The sequence below is a fragment of the Falco punctatus genome (assembly GCF_963210335.1).
Source record: "Falco punctatus genome assembly, chromosome: 1".
Lineage (NCBI taxonomy): Eukaryota > Metazoa > Chordata > Aves > Falconiformes > Falconidae > Falco > Falco punctatus.
In genome coordinates, this window is record NC_137580.1 from 74,427,389 (window position 1) to 74,451,188 (window position 23,800).

A 23,800-nucleotide genomic window follows, 5' to 3' on the forward strand; every position below is an offset into this window, starting at 1 on the left:
AATGGGGGCAAAATAGTCCCAGACAGCAGATTCACCATTGCATCCGCTGAAATTCTCTGCCCTTCTGCTTCTAGCCCTCACTGATAAGCTCAGGATTGCTTTTAAAAGGACCAGCTCTTCCTAGAAATTTGCCTGCTGCTCCAGAGGATGTTTCAGGACTGTACTGCCTTAAGAAAGTTTACTACAACAGCTGAAGAGAAATGGAGCAGAAACTCCCAGGGAGCCAATTCTGATTTTGTGGAAAGGTGTGAATGACCTACTGCCTAGCCACATGGCTAGGTGGCTACCACGGACCCTGCTATGCCTCAGGAATCCTTTCAGAATAAAGTAAGATGGAATGAAACTACAGGAAAAAGTCACGTGAAATTACTTCATGAAGAAGTATCATGCTTTCCTTCTTACTTTTCTATAATATTGCTGCATTCTGTGTAATACTTCAAACATAGGTCTGCTCTGCTAGGATGAAGTCATCCACAAACGATCTGTGTTAGATCTTATTTTGAGCCAGCAGTTAGACCCACAAGCAGAATGTAGCCTCATTACTCTTTGCTGTCTATCACAGGGATTTTACAATTGCATCTACTCCTATCTCCAGATAGACATCCTGCTCAATATTTATTAACTTCTGGCTAGCGAGTGCATGTTCACCTTTTATGTCCTTTATCCCATGTTATTGTTATTCTATATTTCTCCACACAGAATTGGAAATCCATCTATCCAACTTGAAGCCAAGCCTGTCTAAATCACTCCCAAGTTCACTGCTTTCTTTGGCAGTTCCAGCTCAACAGAGGATTTCATCACATTTCAAGTTCTTTGTCTTAAGTCTTTAAACACGTACCTAACAAAATCCTTCTTAATGGCTTTCTATCCGGAATAAATCAGTTCACCTCCCTTATATCAAACTGTGTCCACTCACGTGCTTTCTAGCTGCTATTCTCTGATACGACCCTGAGTCCTTTGTCACAATTTCTAACTTTGAATTTTAGTTATTTAAGGCTGACTCCCAAATAATTAATCAGATAACTTCCCCTACTGTCAATTCAGAGAGAAAAGAGATCTCGTAACATCTCTTCACCAAGTTTACTGTATAAACTCCTGTAAAACTTCAGGGGTGAGAAAAAAAGGAAAAGAGGAAAAATTACATGCAGCAAACCGTTCACTGCCAGAGATGTCTATCAAAGGGATCACTCTCTAAGCTCCAGATGGCAGGTCTCCTACAGGAAGCAGCTGGTCCTTTGGCAGCATGTCGTCAAAAAGTGCCAATGGCTAAGTCCGTCTGGTAATTCAGGGTCACCACAGGAACTTTATGCTGAAATTATTTCAGCTGTACAAGCTAAGCCTTTGCTCTACAGTGGACCAGAGACAGTAGCCAGACCCACTGCTTTAGCACATATCACCCACCATGCCAGCGGTGCTCTCTTCCCCGTGAGGGGGTATGTGGGTGTACCAAGTGCTTTGAACCGCTTTTAACATAACCACAGAAGTTGGTAAACTTGATCTGTTAGTTTATACTGTTTGCAATTTCTTTAAGCAATGATATTACTGTGTGTGTAAAATAGCTAGCAAACCTACAGTCCTAACGTGTGTAAGAAAAGTAACAGGTCATCTTTAATGCACAGTGGTCAATACCCTGATTTCCTTAAACTTTTATTCAGCCCTTAAGCTGAAGAATTCCTCTAAGCTCAATAGTACTTATTACTACTTGTAAACTTAACACATTCCTCAGCTAAAAGACTAACTATAAACTGATTTTCTTTTCAAATGTATCTTTATTTCTGATCAGCGTATTTGGTATATAGGGTCTTCTAGAAGCTCTTTAGAACAGGAGCCAGGTAGCTTGCTTTCAATCACACTTTTAAAACCAGAAAGTGCATAGCTCATCTTCCTTCTATATTAAAACTCTCCTCAACACTTTAAAGATACTGACCAGTGATTCCTCATTACAGCATTTGTAAGATGACCACCTAACTTCTCCAAAGAGCAATTAAAGTTAGTGGGTGTTCAGCAGATTGTTTCCACTAGTGTGCAATACGCTCACCGTTCGTAGTGTTGGTCTTCCTACACTAGCGATATCAGTTGACAGAGAACATAATCCCCTAAAAATTAGAACACCTTCTAACTTATGTAAGCACGGTAATAGCTTAGGAAACAGGCAATGACACACAATGTCGAGACTTCCAGTCAGACTGCAAAGCCCTGCTCACTCCACACATCAGTGGCACCAGCTGTAGCCCAATTAAACTCAACAGTGCACAGGTGTTCCCAGAAATGAGTAACAAAAGCAAACTTCCCTTTAGGGTTCTGAAAAAAAATTACAGTTCTTTAACTTCTTCAGGTCTCCAAACATCAAACAGACTGAGGAAACAGAAAGAGAGAAAATGACAGCCAAAGGAATAACAATAATCTGAATTACAACAGTGTAATTTAACATATATTTGTACTAGAAAATACATATGCTCATGATTTACTTGTACGAACCGAGACTCATGAAACATTTTAGGACTTTGACATGAAAGCTCACTTGTTTTAGCTCTGGATTAAAGTTCTTCTAACCCAGGAAAATAGCATGTATCATCCAAGAATCAAAATGCAATATTTCTAAGTAATATTCTAAAGCTTCATCTTTTATTAACTCTTATAAGCTATCTGCAGCAAAGACAATTTGGGGTAAAAGTAACCCAACTAGCTGTCTAGAAAATTTTGGCAACATTTCAGCATGTCTGTGAACAGAGTGGAATCAATGCACATAAAATATCAAATAGAAAATGTGACCACCTCATTCTAAAAGCTTGAAAAAGCTCACAACCGCAATATTCCAAAGAGCTAATTGAAAGATGAAAACAAGGAAAATAATTATATGTAAATGTATTAATGGGAAAAAAAAAAATATTAAAATATCCCTAGAATAACCTGTTCGATATAAGAAATCCACTTCATTTTCATGCTAAGAAATTAATCAAGCTGAAGATTTGGAGTTTCATTAATCAGTAAAACATTATTTCATTATACCAATAAACTTGCTCTGACAAAATGAGCAAATGTATGTTTATTAATTAAACTACTAGAGAGTCAAGATACTACAGTACAGTTGTCAGCCTGTAAGATTTATAGATTAACATATTCTTATTAAAAATAGAGCACTTATACTGAGTAATTGATCTTATTTTCTTAACAAAAGCTCTATGAAAAGCTGTGCGGCTGTACAGAGAGCAACAACAATAAAAATTTAATTACACTATGAATGACAACCTTTTCAATTGGAGGCAATATTTACCTTTATTGATATGCCCAGCTAATATCATAAATATCACTGGCAGATGGTCAATTGTCTTATAAATTATTCTAATATATTAACTGGCAATACAGCAGATTTTCAGGTCATAAAAATATATTCATTAGTAATACTGTTAATTCTTACTCACTGAACAGAGAATTTGCAATTTGATAAGGTAACAATGGTCCTACAAAATGGATAGGTCAATAAAGGAGAAGCAGGTGTTCAAAAACTCAAGACACTCAAAATAAGCAAAGTCTATGGACTACATTTGGTAGACCATGGGACAACATTAGTGCCTAAAATAGTCATTACAACTGCAGCACGATAATGTGGAACATTTTTGGTCCTGCAGCTTCTAGGTGGGTAGACATGACCAACTTATTCACTGATACCAGTTTTAACGTTTTTTCTTACCTGATGTTACCAGTTGAGAAAGATAAAGAATGTACAAGCACGTTGCTCTTTAATTAATTAACATAGGAGTTGGACAAGGGAGCTGGCCCAAAAGGAGGTTTTATAAGCCCTCCCTCAGAAGTAGTTTGGAAATGTGATTCAGTGTTGTGATTCCAGCTAAGAGATCTGATGGATTCAGCCAAAGGTTGGGATGTTTTACAGGTTTATTTTAAGTTGAAATTTAAGAATGTAATAAGGCAGGAGAAAATACCTTGTGAACTAAAGCTGGAAAGTGGATCACCGAGCTTCTGGGACCAGAAACCTGGATCTTATACTGTGCTTTTGTTAAGCCAGTGTGTATGACTGTTAACTGCCTCACACCTACTGCATCAAATCTCTCTTCCAAAGAGAGTCATAAAGTTCCACACATCCCCTGAAAAATCTATTCACAGAAATTGTTTTTATTTACTCTGGAGAGAAAGGCTCAGAGACAGGATTCAAGCTTTCTGTGCCGAGCTCAGCTCACATCCCTCCTTTGTAAAACAGCTGATTCGAATCACAATACTAACATAGAAAAAGTTTTTCACAAAATAGCCATTCATATTCTTTTTCAAACTGCATACAGAAATAATTTTCCCTATCTCTCATTCTTAATAGGATTGCAGATGCTGCTTGATGACAACGGCCCTTGTGAACAACATTTAGTTTCCTTAATTGGGGTTGCATGGAAATAGGAACCTGAATGCAAAAACCTGCAAAGTTTGTCTGTCGGTTTCGTAAGACTTTGCCTATTGTATTGCTGATACAGCCCACAGGTCAGCCAGGGAGCTGGCTTTTCAGGCAGCGTTTCAGAAGCTTGGCTGTGTTGCCAAACTGCAACCTGACAAACTATGGAAAACCAGTCCTGCAGACACCTCAGAACTTCTGCCTTGGTCAGGTTTGAAAAAGAGACTTTTGTGAAAGTAAAATTTCTGCATTTCCAGGACAACTGTGCTTTCACTAAGACTCAAACGGTCAGAGGCATGGCAAATCAGTCGCAACGGTGAAAGCCAAGAGGTGGCCACAAGATGCCACAACGATTGTAAGCAGTGACAGTTTCGCTGTTGATCGTTTGGAAAGACAGGTACAATGCTAAAGAGACACAGTGCTTTAAGTCTGCTTTCTGAAGCCACCTTGAATTACCAGTTGTGGGACAGCTCTTTTCTAAAAAACATGCTTAATATTGAGGAATACCTGGCTGAAAAGTGACCAAGAAAGGGATTATTTTTTTTCAACCTTTGAACATATTACTTTTTTTCTTGGCATTCTGTCAACCTAATCAACATGCCCTAGACGGTGCATGGAACATGAAGATGTTTTCAGAGAAGAAAACGCAGAGAACATTTTCCATCTTTGCTAGTTCATCAGATTTTTATAAGATTGCTGCAGTCAAGCCTAGACTTGGTAGGTTTCAGATTACAAAACTCTGGGAACAGATGTGCCCTTTGGCATTTTCACTAAAATGTTTTTCAATAACACTAGTGAAAATTCTGGAGAGATTACATTAGGATAAGAAAGTATTTCCCAAATTGTTACAAGCTCTAGGAAAACACATAATAAAGAAAAACTACAGGTAGCCTTAAGTATGTCACACTTGTTGTCTGACAAGTATTATACTCATTGTGATATAAGTATACAATTTATATAAACACTGTATTACACTTTCAAAATATAATTTAGGGTGTCAACTGCCACGTAAACACAAATTGTTTTGTGGTTGCTGTTTTTTTTTGTCACAATCCTTGAGCAAAGGGCTGAAGACAGATAGGAAAACATGTCTCAAAACAGTTTAGTCATGCCCCTCCCAGGCAAAAGAGATGAAGTGATTAGTATTAGCCTTACTACACTGCAAAAACTTCCCAATAAGAGAGGAAACAGAATCAAGTTCCAAAATTAAATGTAAATCTCAGGGAACGAGGGAGCCTTAACAGACTCTCAGTTCCTTCTAGAGACATACAGTAGCATGACAATTTGGTCCTTAATTTCAGGAACAACCTACTAGTTTCTCCTAGTTTCATTTCACTGGTCCAGAGGGCTTTTCTACAAAGGTTGAAGATGAAACAGAAATAAAATAAAAATATAAAAATTTTCTGATTGCAAGTATAACCAAGGAAGAACTCAATTTCAGAAAGTCTTGAAAGGCATTAAAATGTTATAACGAGATTCCCACCACCCCCCGCCCCTTATACAACAGTGGATAATGTTCTGAATTACAAGTCTCTTTTTACATATAGTCATAAATTACGTTGTTAAAATATTGATAGAGTCAGACCTGGTTACTTCAAGCCAGTTTTGCTTCTCATTAAGATTTAACAGAGGGTGAAGCATGTATGGTATAATGTCATGCAGACTTTGGGACACAGGGAATATAGCAAGCATGATGTAGGCAGGAATACAACAGCAACTGAAATGTCTTAGAAATAAAGAGAATGTTCAGTGGGGAGAAAACGGTTTTCTTTTGGGCTAATGGTAAGGGATGAAGGCACGGCCACCCCGTATCCCCAGAGAGTTTACATGCAAGCAAGACTTCGGTGGCTCCTTCTCATCTGCCACTTCCTTTGCCCAGTGAGTGCCACCAGTGTTTATCAGAACACCTCTCTGCATGCCACACACACCTTGTGGGGCGAATACGACCTCTCAGGTGACCCACTTCAACTGCCGCCATCCATCACAGCTGTGTGTTGGGGCTTGAGCAGTAGGCAGCGCAAACAGACAACATAGTAAATCTAAATGGGCTTTTAAATCTATTGTGAAATAAAGGAGTAGTTCAAAGTAACTGCATTAAAAAACACTTTACAAAGTCATCACTTTGCAGAGTGGCAGCACATGCACTATAGCTGCAGATCAATATAAGATCCCACTTCATTTAACCCAGAAGAAACACCAGCATGTAGTAATTGTGACAACGATAACAAATGTGTTCTTGAGAAGTGCTGAAAAGAAGTGACTGTTTTCAGGCAATTGTAAGTTGTCCGTACTATCGGAGACTGCAGACCAGCCAACAGCAGCAAAATATCTTTTGAGTAAGAATTTGAATGAGGAAAAATAAGAAAACACATTCAAGAGCTCAGATTTAGTCCCAAGATATTCAGCTGAAGCATTACTACGATGGCCATTATTTAGTATCAGAAAATTGCCTGACTTGAGACTAAGTGACAAAATACAAACTCAGGGAAAAAAAAAATCAAGTTTTTCTTTCTTATAGAATCCAAGTTCCCAATGATGAACAAAGATTTCACATGCAAATTCTTTGTTCCATAATATGTAAGTTGGAAAATCCAAACAATTGCAGAGAAAAAAACACCCTCCCACCACATTCCTACAACATTACATCTCTCAACAAAAAAATAATCTATAAATATAAGTAAAATATTACAGTAGCTAAGAGAACCTGCTGGTCTACATTGTGACCATGCATTATTACCCCAAAGCAGTTGCAAAAGCACGCGAATATCAAGAAGGGGAAAAGAAACATTCTTACCAATGTTATGAGTATAGTGAAATGATGAATAAATTCCAGAGGGAAACAGCAAATACTATCTTTACCAACAGCCAAGTGGAAACTACAGAAATGTTTCTTTGGAATTAACTTATTGCATTTATTTAAAAACAAAATTAGGTAGAGTAATTTTCCTTAGTGTTTCTGAGTTCTTGGGAAACATGCCTCTTTCTGGGTTCCAGCAACAGGAGTATAACATGCAGTAAGTCTTACATACAGTGTTTTAAAATCAGAAAATCTGTGATCACACCCAAGTTTGCCTGTTACGGCCAGTTACAGATTTGTGGTACAGATTAAATGATGAAACCAGAATTTCCCAGAGCATACATTTATTCTTCAGCTATCCCATTGCCTTTTTATCAACAGAGAAGACAAACACATCCTCCTATAACATCAGACTACACCATCCACCTGACTAACAATTCAAGAACATAAAAATGGTTCCTTTTTTACTGTATATCGGAACCAGACTTCTTAAAAATGTAAAAATCAAAGAATTTAACTCATGTTGGGCATACTAAGTCACACTACATTTGAAGGCATTTCAGGCCTTACATCAGAATTAAAACATAACTCTCCAAACTTTCACAAAAGGACCCAAATAACACATCTCCATCATTTCTGAGTGTGACAGCACTGCACAACTCCACAGACATTAGAGAACTAGAGACTACAATTCGCAAATCCTCCTCAAGCAAAAAGCTATGCTGCTGCTATGGTTTAATTGTGATGAGGTAAGGTGAATTTTATGGTAACACAGGCCTTTTCACTTGTGCTCTCACTTCTGACAAACAGAGTATATAAATAGTAAATAAATCGCCTCTCTATTATTTATCATGCATCAACCTGGAACTTCCTTCTCTGATGTCAACAGAAAAGTAATTGAAATATTCACAAGTGTCCTAGTTTACAATATTCGCTACAACTGTAGTGTTTAGCTACAACTCCAACCAAGCTCTGTTGGTCTTGCATAGAAGGTGCAAGCCTTGGCTTGAGGAACCCTGACGGATGGCTCCCTCAGACAGTGGCAAGGCACCACCAGAGGAAGGGTGTTCTCTGTTCTCCAGGAAGGCACTACAGCCCACCTGTTTTGCAGTTCCTCTGGTTCCACTGAGTAATACAACACTGCCATGGGGCTGAGCTTTTTGCACACACACCCCACCCCCCCACCCCCCCCTAGCTATTTTGGACATCAAAATAAAGCACAGCAGTTGCACTACCATTACAATGTAGTGGGATAGAAAGTCCCGTGAACATCTGGAAGTAGACACAGGTCTATACGTGAATAAATAAATATCTGAATAAATACTCCCTAAAGTGAAGGCATTATTCAAAATTAGGTTTTCTGACTGAGTGAATGTCTTGTATCACTTCTTTGAGAAGGTGGCAAAAGATTTTTAAATACAACCAGGAGGCAGTATCAACTTTTTCTCACTTCTTCATACACTAAAAAACTAACAACCCTCCCCTGTCCAACTGTGCGAATGAGAGAGAAGAAAGAGGAAATTCTGCTAAAAGGCAAAGAGACTCCAATACTGAAATATAGAGTAAATATAGAAGCTTAACTGTAATAGTAAAGCACCCCTTTGGGAAATTCTATATTAAGGCTACAAATGTGGCCACAAGGACAATAGTCAAAGGTACAGTAAATGACTGTAAGATACACTAGTGAAAGAAATGAGAAAAACTATGTTATCACTGTCAAAATAGATTGCTGCTACACTTAGATGTAATTAAGTGAAAAATTCAGAGAACATATCCTTCAGATTTATGAGACAGACTCATTAAAAAGTTGTGAACAACATGCCAAATTAGATGACAGAAATTACATTAAAATACTGAAAATACGTTGTTCGTGGGTTTTGAGAAAAGAAACTATCACTGGGTTAATATTCAGAACTGCATGTTCCTTTTTCAGCTTCTTTGCCTAGCGGTTCAAGCTACTACTTGTTAGGTGGGAAGTGACATCCTCTGTTCTATTATTATTGTTACTACTACTACTATTATTACTAAATCAAACCTTGCTTTTACAGATTATCCAATGGTAGCAAAACAGGCAAACTCTCAGATCTGAATAAAAGACAGACATGGGTTTGTAGCTGATGAGCAGTGAAGAAGACCTCAAAAAAGATTAGCAAGCACCAAAACCCCAGCGTTGCCTGTAGCTGGTTGTTGGTATGAGAAATCTCACAAAGCAAAACAAATGATGTTACAGGACCTTCTGCTGACCCAGATGGGGAAACCAGGCCTCTTTCATATTGGATCTGGTTAGATCAGAGATGGTTAAAAAGGAAAGGACTAAATAAAATTTTGAAGTTTTTGTATATCCTACTAAATGCAAATGACAAAACACTACTGACAAGGTCTCACCCAGAAAGAGCGTAATTTATTTTTACAAAGTGAAGACTTTAAAAATGATACGTCACTTATTCTGCTTCAGCCTTTTTAGAAAAAGCTTATTCTTTTAACATGGTTATCCACATCTAACAAAATGGCTGGTATAAACCTGGTGCTACCTGCAAGTCCCGTACTTAACCTTCCCCTTTGGGTCCCTGGACAGGCTGGCTGTAGGTCTGTCGCTAGTCTTAACTGTCATGGTCTAACCCTAGCTGGCAACCCAGCACCACGGGGTGGGGAGGAGAATCGGAAAGGAATGTAAAACTTGAGGATTGAGATAAGAACAGTTTAATAATTTAAACAGAATAAAAGGGAAAGAACAGTAATAATAACAACAGTTATAATGGAAAGGTGGGGGAAAGGATAAAATCCAAAGGAAAAGGGAGAAAGGAAAACAAGTGATGCACAGCCCGACTGCTCGCCACCCGCTGACCGATGCCCAGCCAGTCCCAGAGCAATGATTCCCAGGCCCCAGCTACCCCCCCAGGTTTATATACTAAGCATGACATCACATGGTATGGAATTTCTCTTTGGCCAGTTCGGGCCAGTTGTCCTGGCTGTGTCCCCTCCCAGCTCCCCGTGCCCCTCCAGCCCTCTCGCTGGCAGGGCCAGAGAAACTGAAAAGCCCTTGACTCAGTGTAAACCTTTCCTGGCAACAACTGAAAATGTCCACGTGTTATCAAAGTTGTTCTCACATCAGAGCCAAAACACAGCACTGTACTAGCTACTAGGAAAGTTGACTTCATCCCAGCGGAAACCAGGACATTAACAATCATGACAACTCCAAGATCACCTAGTAATGCAAACTTGGTAAACACCTGACATGAGTCCAGGGCCATATTTTAGGCGGAAAGCACAACAACAAAAGAAAAGGCAGTTTTAACATTACTCAGGCCATACTTGAAGCCACCGAAGACTTCCCAGGTAAAACTAACCTGTCAAGATTGAGTCAAACAGTGAATTCATCCTGGATTGGCACTTTAGTTGATATAACTGTGACACTTCCGATTTGTATACAAGGAGGTGCACACACACTGCTACCACTTTCCTATCTACAAGTCCACAGTTCAGGATCTGCTTGGGTATGGACATTCAGCTCCAGGTGTTGGCCACTTTATAAAAGAAGTATTCCTTCACTGGTTACTACTGCCTCCAAAACACTCAATTTTCTGTCTTCCACAGACAAGGAACAGCAAATGAAGAATGATTCACCATTTAGTTCCCCTCAAAGGATTTTGTGTGATGAGAAATATAGAGGCACTAATAGACTATGAAAGAAATGTAAGCTAAACTAATTGAGTAGTATTGATCCACTAGTGCCAGGGAGATTATCATGCAACTTTACTTGCTTGCCTAGCTGCAAAGTCCTCACAATATGGAAGACTTCAGATGGAGTAAATTGAGAAAAAATTCAACCCTTTAACCAGCTCTCAGCTGCGCATTTAGCAACCCTGTTGCAGAAATACTTAACACACACCCTGCATAGCCTAATTTCTCTTTGGAGCTTCACAAATATTAGCTAATTAATCTTTCACCATTGCAGTTTCACTCTGCAGCACATCTTAATTTTTCTTTATAATTGAAGCTCAAGATTTTAAATGGCACAGAACTGTACTATTTCTAAGGAGAAAGCTCCATGATCTCATCCGACTTAAATTTGTATCATACCACAGCTAAAAACATTTTAAAAATGGATAGAGGAAATATGCATATTTATAGAATGAGCGACAATCACTTTTCTGATTACTATTTAAAATAAAATGCATGTTGACAGTCATAACAATAATCCTGTTTTACTGGAGGTTTAATGGGATTTGTGGCTGAAGTTGGGACTTCTGCATTGCAGCCAGTTGAAGCGCTAAAATGTCAAGCACTGACTGATTGCTGTCTAATTACAGACCCATAAACAACTTTATATGGCTGTAGAATGACTCCCCTAGGTTTTGGCAGTGTTGCCATCACGACTAATTTCAATTGTGCACTGTATTTGACATAAAATTTTCTTGTTGGACATTTTGGCATTAGAGCTGGTTAAAATCTGGGTAAAGCTTTCCCAGCTATCTTTGCAACAAAAAATTTGTCTCTTGCCTCTAAAAATTGTTTCAGCATTTATTTTAATTTCTAATCCTTACTTGCTGTTGAAGCTGAAAATTGCATCAAGAGACATGGTGGTTTTGTGAACATGTAGATGTTAGCTCAGGACAAGAAAGAAATCATCAGTTCACTGCAACTCAGTTGTGAAAGGGTAGAAAAGCGTGTATGCTCAGTGTGCCACCTCTTACTCAAAGCATTAAACCCCCCCCAATACTATAGTGTATAATTTTTTACAAATGTATTTATCCCTGTAAGGGTGTGAAACCCTTCTGAGCTCTTTTAAATCATGACCCCTACCTCTTTCACAATACAGCAAACGTGCAAGGCAATGAACTGTGCAAAACTATGACTCTTCCCTCCAGGTGATGTAAAAAGGAAAGAAATAAGTAGGAAGAACCAAGAGCGAAAGAAAGGTATGAGGAACTTGTCTTTTACTGAGGAGCAGGGAAAAGGTAGATGTTTGTTTCCAACGGCTTGATTTTGGAACTATCTTACGAAACCTTTGCCTATAGCTTTAGATTATCTGACTTCCTGAAACATCTAAACGGCAACACAAACAGGCAACACAAACAAGCACACGTTCATTTGGAGCAGAATTCATAGAGGATTAGTGTGCCATCAAGCTCTGCAAATCTAAATTGCCCCCAAGAACACAAAAAGCAGATTTTAGTAATAAAATAGTTTCTTATTACTCATTCATATTTTAATAATATTTCAAGTTCTTAATAGAATTCATATGACTTGTACTAATGTCTTATCATTGTTCTTCAATTGGAAAATGAATTTAAGTGAAAAATGACACACTGTTGTGCATTGTGCATCAGTCTCTAAGGACACTTCTTCACCTGTTCTACAAGGTATAGACTGATTCACTCTTTATTGGCACATCTGTTATTTTTTTTATTAATGCTTTATTGAACAGTCCATCTCATTACCTAATTATATCATGCAGATTTTAAACAGCACAACACTGTGAGGTCAATTAAAGATTTTGTTAAACCAACACAAGAGTAAAGCATATGTTTTCCTTGGTGTATGCTTTAAAAGCCAGTCTCAGGTTTGTTTGTTTATTTCATTTCATGCAAATAAGCCATTTAGCTCCCACAGAAAATTTCACATTTCCCAACACACTTTCAACTCATTTTTCTAATCTGAAAGTGTAAACCTAATTTGAAAAGTGTACAATTTCAGTACTGATACTGTGTATAATGTATTTCCTTCATATTGAAAGTGATTCTTTCTCATTTTTCTAACAAATACCCTATTGTATTTATTACATATTACTTTTTTGTTTGTATCTCACTGTATTTTGTTTCACATATGAATAACAACATTTTCACTGCCCTTTTAAGAGCTCAGTGTGTTTTCTTAAGAAATTGGTTCACTGAACAGCATAAAAAAATGCTGAATATTTGAAACTGCCACCCATTCCCATTCCATTCTGTACTGCTGAGTGCCCTGCAAATCTAGTTTTTACTGTAAATTTGCACAGTTCAGTAAAACTTTAAAATTACACCATTGTGTTTGCCTCTCTTTCCTACTGCCCCAAAAGACTGTGTTACAACTCTGACAAAAAAAACCAACACAACTGATCTTGGCGACTAAGCCCAGTAAGACACATTTGCATGGAGTAGTAGCGCTGGTGCCTGAAGTATTGCCACAACACTCCTATTTTGGTCTTACTCAGTGTGTTTTAACCCTGGCAGTTTGGCTGAAGGCTCATTTAGACCTAAATCACGTACCTCTGTGGTCCTTTGCGCAATCTTAGTCTATGCTTGTGTATATATATTAAAGGAATTATTTTTTTCCTCCCTCTGAAGATGTAAAATCACATTGTTTTTGTGACTGACAATGAAGCTGGTTAAACAAGTTTCCCATCTGTCTGTCCCTTGACTGCTCATTCCTGTCTTCAGGAGTGACAAAATCTCTCTCTACTTGAGCTGTGCTGTAATAATTGGTGGCACAGCTGCTCTGTAAACCAAATCCCTGATTTGCTACCAAATAAAAAGAAGCTTTAAAGTTATTTAAAAATTAACCCATTCAATCTGTGCTGTTTCTGTGAAACAGACAACAGGTATGAAAAATGATCCCACAAAGCACTATATAATCAATACACCATCACTTTGTGACAGTATCTTTTTATATCAAAATGAATAAGCTTCTGAATACCATTTTCTACTATGGCCTACTCATGATAAATACATGGACTATCATTTACCCCTACTTACACCTTCTTTGGAAAGGTTACATACAGATAATATGAATATTTAAGATTTTTTCCATCAGTCAGAGAATGGAGAGAAGCATCACTGCCAACAATAAGATATTAATCTGATGGGCTTTATAAGTGAATTTGTAGAATTATTTAAAAGCCATAGTTCTCTTTTTCCTAAGACTAGAAATGTGAACTTAATCGTTTTGTACATCCTACACTGGAAATACAAAAAAAAAAAACAACCTGAAAGCGTACCATTATCGTAGATGATACTATTATCACAGGTTCAGGTTACATTCTGAGTTTTACTATTTTATTTGAATGTTTTAATTCACCCTGATGATGATTGTAGGGCCTCCAACATTTGGAAACAGCTATGCACTTGTGCGCTTGAGCTCTTTCATTCTTTCCTCTCTTGTCTCACATTCTTCACAACTTCAGCAATTTTTCCTTTCTGCTTAAAGAGATTTGCTTGACAGTAGCTAATAAATCATTGTCCCTTAAACATGCTGTTGAAGTTTCCACAAAGCTGGAGCTTCCTAAATTAGTACACATATCTTTACGCTCTGCATATCTGCAAAATGGTGTGGTCAAATCCTCTGCAGAGTACTGCAATAACCCCTTCTCCCCAGTCCTACCATTGTAACTGCCCAGCACTGATTTGCTGCTGAATCCTGTACCATAGTATGAAGCAAGTTCTGTTGCAAAAAGAATGTTCTTCATCCCAAGTGCCACAGAAGTGAATTTCACTCATGAGTATCCCTTTAGACTTCTCTCAGAGTTCTTTTCATTCCCATTCTTTCCTTCTCTGCCCATTTTGCTTCCTGTAACTCTTTTTGTACCTGACTGCAAGCTAGACTCAAAGAGAGATTTAGATGAGTCAATGACAGACAAGGCAGCCACTCATTTTCAAATGCCCAGACCTGGAGAAAATCTATAATCCTTAATTGGGCATTTGCATTCCTTATTTAGTTCTTAGGAGTGCTTCATAAACTGCCTACTTCAATGGGAGGTAATCCCCTCTCATGCTAGATCTGCTGACTCAGGACTGCAACGTTTGCACCCATGGGGTACCCCAGGGCACGCCACCCTCCCCGCCAAGGGAGGAACCCCCATCAGCTCTTGGACAGAAAGGCAGCAGCTTCTCACTCCTCGTGCAAAACAGGAGGAGAAGGTAGACACCTAGGGGATCATTTTTTAAACAATATTGTTTTCATGCCCTCCTGAGCTGCGTGACTGAAGTCGGTCATCTCCACGCACCTACTGAGAGGCACTGGTGCTGGCAGAGAGTCAGGGAGAGCAGAGCCTTTGCTGCTCATCCTGATGATGCTGTGCCACTGCAAAGGGGGAGATTTATAGGCTCAGAAAGAAGACAAGTGATATAGAGAATAATTTAGAACCTTTGAGGTAAGGGCACTCAGGAGACATTAGTCCTGAACCGGCATTACAAAGATGAGCAATTGACTAAAACAAGAAACTGCATTTAAAGTGAGGCTGGCCACTAGGGCTACAGCAACTGAGAAGAGTAGAACAACTAGAAAGAGGAAGAGAGTAAAAGCTTGGATAACAGTATAGCTGCTGAGATCTTGATTCTACTTGAAATCCTCCTTAAAATACCAGTAGCCATGATTTTATGGCAACTTTTGGTTTGCTCCTCATGCTTACAATCTCTTTATGTCCTATGCAGGTCACCTGGATTACCAGTAACAACTCTTTCTCCATCACGGTTGTCCTCTGTTATATTCCTCCAATAATTTCTGAATTTCTTCCCAATTACCAACAAATATATCTGACTACACTTAACTGTTATATCCCTCATTGATTTCTTACCAACTTGTTATTTATTTGAAGCAAGTGCTATACCTCTGAGCAGACACAGCTCTCCCTCCCTTATTTCTCTATGTTGGGTTTTTTTCTGCTTTATGGTTGGACTCAATGATCTGAAGAGTTTTTATCAACCTAAACGATTCTATGATAAATACACATTAAAATACTTGAGGAAAACAAAAAGGCTTGGTTAGACAAGCTAGTAGAAGCACATGTTTTCCTGGATGAAGTTTCTGAAACAAAAAATTGTGTTTAAGAAATGAAACCAAAACAAGACAGAATTGTTACTTTGGAAAGCCTTAAACAGTCAATTTCAAAGGCCCATCAGTAGTCTGTGATTATTGTGAGTGGTTAGCATGGGAGAAGGCAGTACGCTTTCTCGGAATAAGGTTTAATTCATATTGATCCTAAACTCGTTCATCCCTTCCTTCAGGAAATGACCTGAAATTACAAGCCACAAACCTCCATGGCAGTATTCTTATCTTAAAATGTAAATTATTACTGAACACATAGATGTCCTTGTCCATACTTTAAGACCTCCTGTGGTGTCATGCATATGAATACACTCTCCTCCAGTGGGAAAAAAACCTCAATGGCTAATTAGCAGTATGCATAAATAACTTCTGTGGGAAACACACATTTTGGTAGTAATTGGCACGCTGTCTAGCATCTAGTTATGTTGCATGACACACATACGGCTGGAAAGAAGAAAACAATCACTGCCTCAGCCTACTGTAGTATCTTCTTAAATAGCTTAGATGAGTGGAAATGGATATAAAGTGATTATTCCAATTATCAAAGGCTCACAGGAATACACTGAGCTATGAGAAACTTCCCCTTATTTAATGAACTGCTTGAAATTAGAATTGTAAAAAACAGCAAGAGAGTCAAAAGCTGGATGATGTTCAGCCAACCTAACTGCAGCAGCGCAGGGCAGCAGCATGCACCAAGCAAATGGGGACATGTCCCTCTTCCCAATGTGTGCTGACAAACACCACTTAAGATCTCTGAAGGACTCCAACTAAACTTGAAAAGAACAAAAATGACATTTAAATTTACTTTGAATATCATTTATCTATTGCATAGATTTACTGAAACATGCTGCTCTTTGCTACTATCTTCTGGCATTTGTCTGTTACACTGGTGTGCCAAAAGCGAACCGTTTCATTAAAATCTGAAACAAAAGGAACTGGTGCTCTCAGTTACAAAAAGTCAGGTTTTTTTAAAGATACTACTTGTAGCAGAGAAGTAATGGAGAACACCTGATCACCATGATTCAATGTCTGCACTTAATTCCATTAAGTATTCATTCTCCCAGTGCATTTCAAAATCACCCAAGTGCATTTTCAGAGAAACCTGGAGCAGTATCTTCTTTATAAAATAAAATTACAGACAGATTTGATTTCTTGGTTTTCCACAAAGTTATAACTGTGTAGAATTTCAGCTGCTTCATGAATAGAACTACAGAGGTCTCCTTTAACTTAAGTCTTTGGGAGTTTGGGGATATTTTTTTGCAATTTAACATGTTCTGCATAAATCCAAAACAGCCATAGAAGAAAATCCTCTGGCAGGTTTTTAATGATCTGGGTGAAAAACCACTTTGATATCTCACAATTTCATCAGAGAATAACACCTATATATAATCTGAAATATCAATGATATACTGTTTATGAAAAATTACAGTATTAATTATAGGGCATTCCATTCTTATGAACAAATATATTGATCATATGTCTTAGCAACTAAATAAAAGCAGCACTGATAAAAGTATAAAGTATTTAAATACCAATAGTTTCACCCATACAATCTCAGTAAGGTAGCTCAAATTGCTAAGATGTGACCACAGAAAAAGACTTTACATATAAAAATACACAGAACAAAAAAATCAGTAGCACAGGCCAGATACAAATCATATCCCTTACATGGCCTCATTTAGTAATGACTACATGTAAAAAGTGCTAATCTATTCTATGCAATCATTTAAGGGATATTTGTCATAAATAACATAATACTAACTAACGTAATCAGAGAGGGCTTAGATTATCAGGACTGAGTTTTAAATAACAGTAGCTAAACACAACTTGTCTTTTTCTCAATTTGCTGTAAATTGGTGGTCAATACAGTATAATAACACTTTGGTGTGAATTGCCCTACTCTCTTGCTAGCAACATATAAGGCAGAAAACAGGCTGCATTATTTTGCAGATTTTATTAGTGCTGTTGTAAGCAGTGCTACAAGATGAGGCTTTGCTGTGTGTTATGACTGTTCCCAGAAGCAAAACACAGACCTGTACATTTTATTCAGATTCTCTTCTCCTCCATTATCATATATTTTTATCTTTGCTTACCAAAACATTTTCAATGCCTACAGTTTACTGAACTTTGACCAAGAGACTGAAGGTTACACTAAATATATATATATATATATATATATATATATATATATATATATATATATAGCTGCTGGAATTATATGGTCCTCACAAATCAAAAAAGGAGATGCTTGAACTTCAGGAGTAATCTTGAGATTGCAAAACCCTTGGAAAAGTGGAACGTGTAAATTAGCAAACAGATTTAAATCTTCTTTAAGTACATGACAGGTATACCGTGTGCTTTTTTTTGACCCAAATACTGTTCATAGTGTGTAACTATCTCTAATTTGAATGCAAGAATGCTGCAAAATCACCAAGTCTACTAGTGGGATTAGACTCATAGTCATGTAACTATTTGTCCATCCATTGCATATATGTCTAGTTATCTCAATGTTTACGGTTCTTACTTCTCTAGGAAGCCCACTGTTCCAAACAAATCCAATTTTAATTATTTTAAATCAAATTACAATTGTGCTTTTGCACAATGTGATTCTACAGCAGGTACTATAACAAAGCTATTACCCCATGTGACTACCATAACTGAGCCATGATCCTTATCTATTGGCTTAATTGAGGCAATTAATAGCTAATTTTATATCCCACATCTTTTACCTTTCTAATAAGTAGGGAAAATCCATTAAGGTAATGCAATTATTTAGGTTGGAACATAACAAGGAAGCAATGATAGTTCATTTAGGTTGACCTCACAATAATGTACCTTGCAGTTTGGATGCTACAAAGCTGCAGCTTGCAGCTGTCTAGGACCACATTTTATTTATGGCAATATACATCCTGAATACCTCTACATAAGCTTGTGAATAACATACTGAGATGAACCTTAGCAGCTCTGAATGTTGTTACCACTAAATACAAGGAAAAGCCGTGCATATAAATCCAGCTGTTTCAGAGTATTACTTACAAAAGAAGTACTCGCTACTCCCTTTTTTTGACTTCCTAAAATTTATTACCATTTTACAGTCTGAAGTTGAGGGAAGAGACAAACCAGCTCCTATTGTCCCAGCAAAAGAGGAATATACATAGCAAATTAATTAGGTTTACATGGGAAAATGATTATGCTGTTAAAATTGTTGCAGAGAAACTGGAGATATGAATGCAAAGGCCGACACATGACTAAAGAGCCTAGAAATAGTCATGGTTTAATTTTCAAGATTCTTTTTCTCATTCTGAAAAAGTTATACTTCTAGGTACACTGCAGCTTAGAGAATCATAAGGACTGTAAGTTGTTCCAAAATAAGCATTGAATAGAAAAGGTTGGCATTTCCAGTGGTATATGAGATGTGTCACCATCAGAAGGAACTGGGTTATATTAATTTTTTCACCAGCTCTGGATCTGGTAACTTAAATATAGAAAGAACTTTTGATCTTTCTTATTTCTTGTATGAAGAGTGCTTAGGAACAAAACACTTAGGTTTAACATGTCTATGTATAATAAACGTGCATATGCTCAGGAACTCACAGTCATTAATTACATGTTGGGTTTTTTTCCTGAAAAACAGGTTTAACACATGGTTTTCCACTATCATCAACAAGTTTACTTGCAACAGCTTATAATGAAATTTTCTTCTGCCAAAGTGCAAAAGTAATCAAGCCACAAGCCAGTGACATTCAGAAGCATTGTTAGAAAGTCATAAAAATTAGCATCTATAGGTTCTTTCTACTTTCTCAAAAACCCAAAATAAATTAAAATAATCAGCTAGCCATATAGCAATCTGCACAAAACAAGTTTCTGAAAGCCACATAAACACTGATATTTTGGATACCTAGAACTAGAACAATAAGGAATGAAAAAGTACTCATTTATTCATCAGTGCTTACCACTACAGAGGTGCAAACTACAGCTGAGTATCAAGGATTTAAATAAACCATCCACAATCACTATGAAGACTAACTGAACAATGCAGCTTAAAGATTTTTTTAAAACTGAAACTTCATAGCAGATGTTAATCCATGGACAATCAAAAACCTGCTTTCTAGCCCATTAAGAAAGACAGTACCTCTTTGATGTAGAGCATTAGCTAAAATAACATAAAAAAAAGAAAAAATAATTCACAAAATCACATTCCTGCAGAAATGTTAGTTCATATCCATTGGAAAAGAAAGAGAGAAAGAAAAAAGGTTAATGGAAAAGAAATCTGCTATGAAGATGCACAACACTAAAAAGATTTGAGAACAAACATAATGTTTCCACAGACATGTGACACTGTACCTGGTGATGTGGGAATTGCCTTCACACGGTGGTAACGATTACACAGACTGTAATGAAGAACACAATGCATGACAATGGATGGAGGGAGGGAAAAAGAAAGGGGGGAGGAAAAAAAAAAAAAAAGAGAGAAGGAATGAGAATGATATTAATACACATATAACAGAGATGAACAACTAGAAAACTTCATGGACATACTGAAGAATTAAATGCCCCCTCCAACTCACTTGTGAGACCTCTAAACTAAATTGATCATTACAGACTTCACCCTGACATTTGGTTACTTTCTGCAGTAAAGACCGGCCTTCTGTGAATACAGCATTTCAGTTGGTATAACCCTCCGTTATTAGAGCATTACAGGCTGTGGAAACAAGTCCCACCACTGTCACCAGAGGGCAGCTGGGTTTTGGTTGTTGACTATCTCGACCTTACATGTTACATTAAGTCAGGAAAGCATGGAGTTAGATGTTTAACACTTTTGCAACCACTGGAGTCAAATTTTGGTTAAATCAACACAAAAACCACTTAATATATATCATAAAAGTCCACAGAAGGATAGGTGTGTGTATATATAAGAATATATATAAAATGATATGATAAAATGAAAAACTACCTCCAGTAAAACTTCATCCCATGACTGTATCTTCTGTTTTACACTATCAGCCCCACTATTTTGTGAGGAAGAAACAAATGGAGCGGTAAGAGAAGCACGAATCCCACCAAACTGGTTCACTGGTACCCAAGGGGAGCTAAACAAGAGTGGTGTGATGCATCTGTTTTCAGGAAGCCTAATCCAGGCGTTATTGGACCTTATGTGACTGGTTCCCCACAGTGTATTCTGCAACTGAAACACCGCTTAGGAGGCTCCTGTTGATTCTTTCTTGTACTTCCTTCACTGATGTGCTTAGGCTCCCTCCCCCTGAAAAAGGCCATCGTGTAACTGAAGGGAAGAAGTCTGCTGGGGTTTGGGGGAGCAGGGATTGGGGGCAGCAAAAGGACAGGACCTCTTTAACCACTGTGGGCAACAAAACAAGGGCAACTTTAAGCAGTAGCAAGACTGTTCACGACTCTTCAGCTGATACGCAGACAGAAAAATAAAACTGCAGATAACCTCGGACTACAGTAAACCACCAATTTTTATCTGTCATTTTTATGTAGTGTTTTAATCACTGCTGTAACACTGATATCAGATTTACAAATTTTCTGATACTTTGGTCCACTTAAGGAGTAGACTCAACTGTCAAGATGTAATCGCTGCTGAAAAGCATTCACAGAAAGAAATATAAAAGAAATTACATTATAAGGATCTGCTGTTATTATTCATTGTATCCTTTTTTTCATTTTTTCTCTAAGGGTAAATAGCCAGATTACTAACTGTTGGGGGAGGAAAGGGTTGCGTATTTAAGTGCAATGCTCTCTTATGCATAGAGAGCACTCAATATGAAAGAAGCTGGGGGACTGCATTTCTGGATTCACAATTAGAAATACAGCCATAAGGACAGGGCTCCTACTATGTTTTGGGGTTTTTTTAGTTAGAATACTAGTTCATGAGAAATTAAAGATGTTAGTATTCCTTGGACTGCTCTATGTTTGAATCTGTTTAGTAATCTTCTCTCATCCTGACAATATCCATTTCTTAGAAAGGAAAATACTAGTCTAAATATAATAGAAATTTGCTAGTAAATATGCAAAAAAATGAAAACTAGTTGAACTGGTACTCCTTTGTTTACCGATATTATCTGTATGACCTCGGTTAATATAATGTTATTGTATTTGTATACTATATTGACTAAATAGATTGTATATTTTGCATTTATATATTGTATATTTTGTGTATACACAGATCGTGTTCATTTTCTGAACACTACCAACCACGTTATTTTGGAAATAAATGTAAAACTTAGGCTATGGGTCCCTTAAGCTGGCAAGCAAATGAACAATAAATTCACAATAAACAATTACACAGTTCTATTTACTAAAAGGTGAGATTGTATCCATCTTATGCATATTTTTTTTTTAAGGCAACTATAATTTAAGTACTATGTAGAGGTTTTGGTTCAGACATTTTACTAGTGTAATTTGAAAAGCATAACAAATGAACAAAATTGAGAAGCCAAATACAACTAAAGCAACACATAATGATGAAAAATAGCATCCATTTTTGCTGGTATTCAGCTGATTTATCTGAAAAATCATTAATACCATTTTCAAATTAATTTAAATTATTTTGTAAATCAGCAATAATTAGATTATAGACTGAAATCCCGTGTTGTAAAGCAAAATTGCTATACATCATGCAGCCAACTGATGGTTCAAAGGGAAATTCTGGAATCCCTGCAAGTTGATTCTTTTTATGCTACCATTCTCCTTAGCGCACCATCACAGCTCTCAATTACTGAGAAAATAAATCTAAAAATAAAGCATGGAACTAAAACCTAGATCAACACAATGTTTTATGTTCTAAAGTCACGTATAAATCAAAGAAGTGAAAGCCATTGTAATAACAGATGAAGTTCAAGGCACCAGGATGAAACAGCAGTTGAATCTACTGATGCAGGCAGCAAAGTTACCGTGTTATTCCACTTCTTCCTCGTATTTTCATTAAAAGTGGGAAATTTGGCAGTAGTTTAAAATACAGATTCTGCTAAAATTTTGATGGTAGGTCAGCAAAACCATGGTTAGCTGATAGAAGTTAAACGCCTCTACTACTAATTGGATACCACTAAAGACTGAAGGAAAACACTGAACAAAGAGCATTCAACCCAGTTGCCTAAAACAGAAAAGAAGAATCCTTTTCAAAAAGTCTGCTGAGGACTGATAACAATCCCATAATGTGAATAAAAATAATTCTAAATGCAAACCAACACCAGCATCAAGATTCAAATTTCAGTGCAAACGGTCCTGCTGAAGCCACCCAAAGCTCTGTCACAGTTCATTCGGCTTTCTGTATAGCTGGGCTTCATCCTGGACTGACAATGTCACCACAGGCAAACACAACACATTCCTAGAATTTGGTTTCTACTTTGCATTTTATTACAATTTCAATAAAAAGTTCGGGGAATAATCCCCCTACTCCTCCATCCTTTGCATGGGGACCTATCTCCTATTCCCACACGAATAAATCAGTATTTTAGGGGGGCAGGCACATTTTGTCTGCTGTTGAAATTCACCCACAGAGAAGTTGTGCCACTTAATCACTGGTTTGGGCGGTCAGGAGGAACACCTGGAAGGCATTTTTTCCTCTTTCCCCACAGTCCAAAACAGTCATGGGACAAACGGTTCTCACTGCTGATGTAGGCATAGTTAGCAGCTATAAGATTTGAAAGGCAAACACTGACATGAAAAGGTAAAAAACCTCAAGAAGGACACCCACCCACCTCCTAAAAAGAAAAAACAAAAAACCCCCAGAGGTTCAAGGACAGCCACCCAGCAGCAGGATTAGCTGCTCCAGGGAGCCACTGAGG

General features: G+C 37.5%; 1 protein-coding gene across 5 annotated transcripts in view; it reads right to left on the reverse strand.

Moving 5' to 3' along the window:
- The window catches only part of CCSER1 (coiled-coil serine rich protein 1), a 722,600-nt gene that overhangs the window by 89,620 nt on the left and 609,180 nt on the right, over positions 1-23,800 (reverse strand). Inside the window, exon 11 of one of the 5 annotated variants that reach the window (XM_080369422.1) lies at positions 20,340-20,386. The exons of 2 other annotated variants lie outside the window; for them this stretch is intronic. In XM_080369422.1, the coding sequence (XP_080225548.1) occupies positions 20,361-20,386 (26 nt within the window). In that variant the 3' untranslated portion in view covers positions 20,340-20,360. Of the gene's footprint in view, positions 1-9,877; positions 20,387-23,800 lie in introns of those variants that run through there. 2 more of the 5 variants (XM_080369423.1, XM_080369426.1) reach the window with 2 other exon arrangements.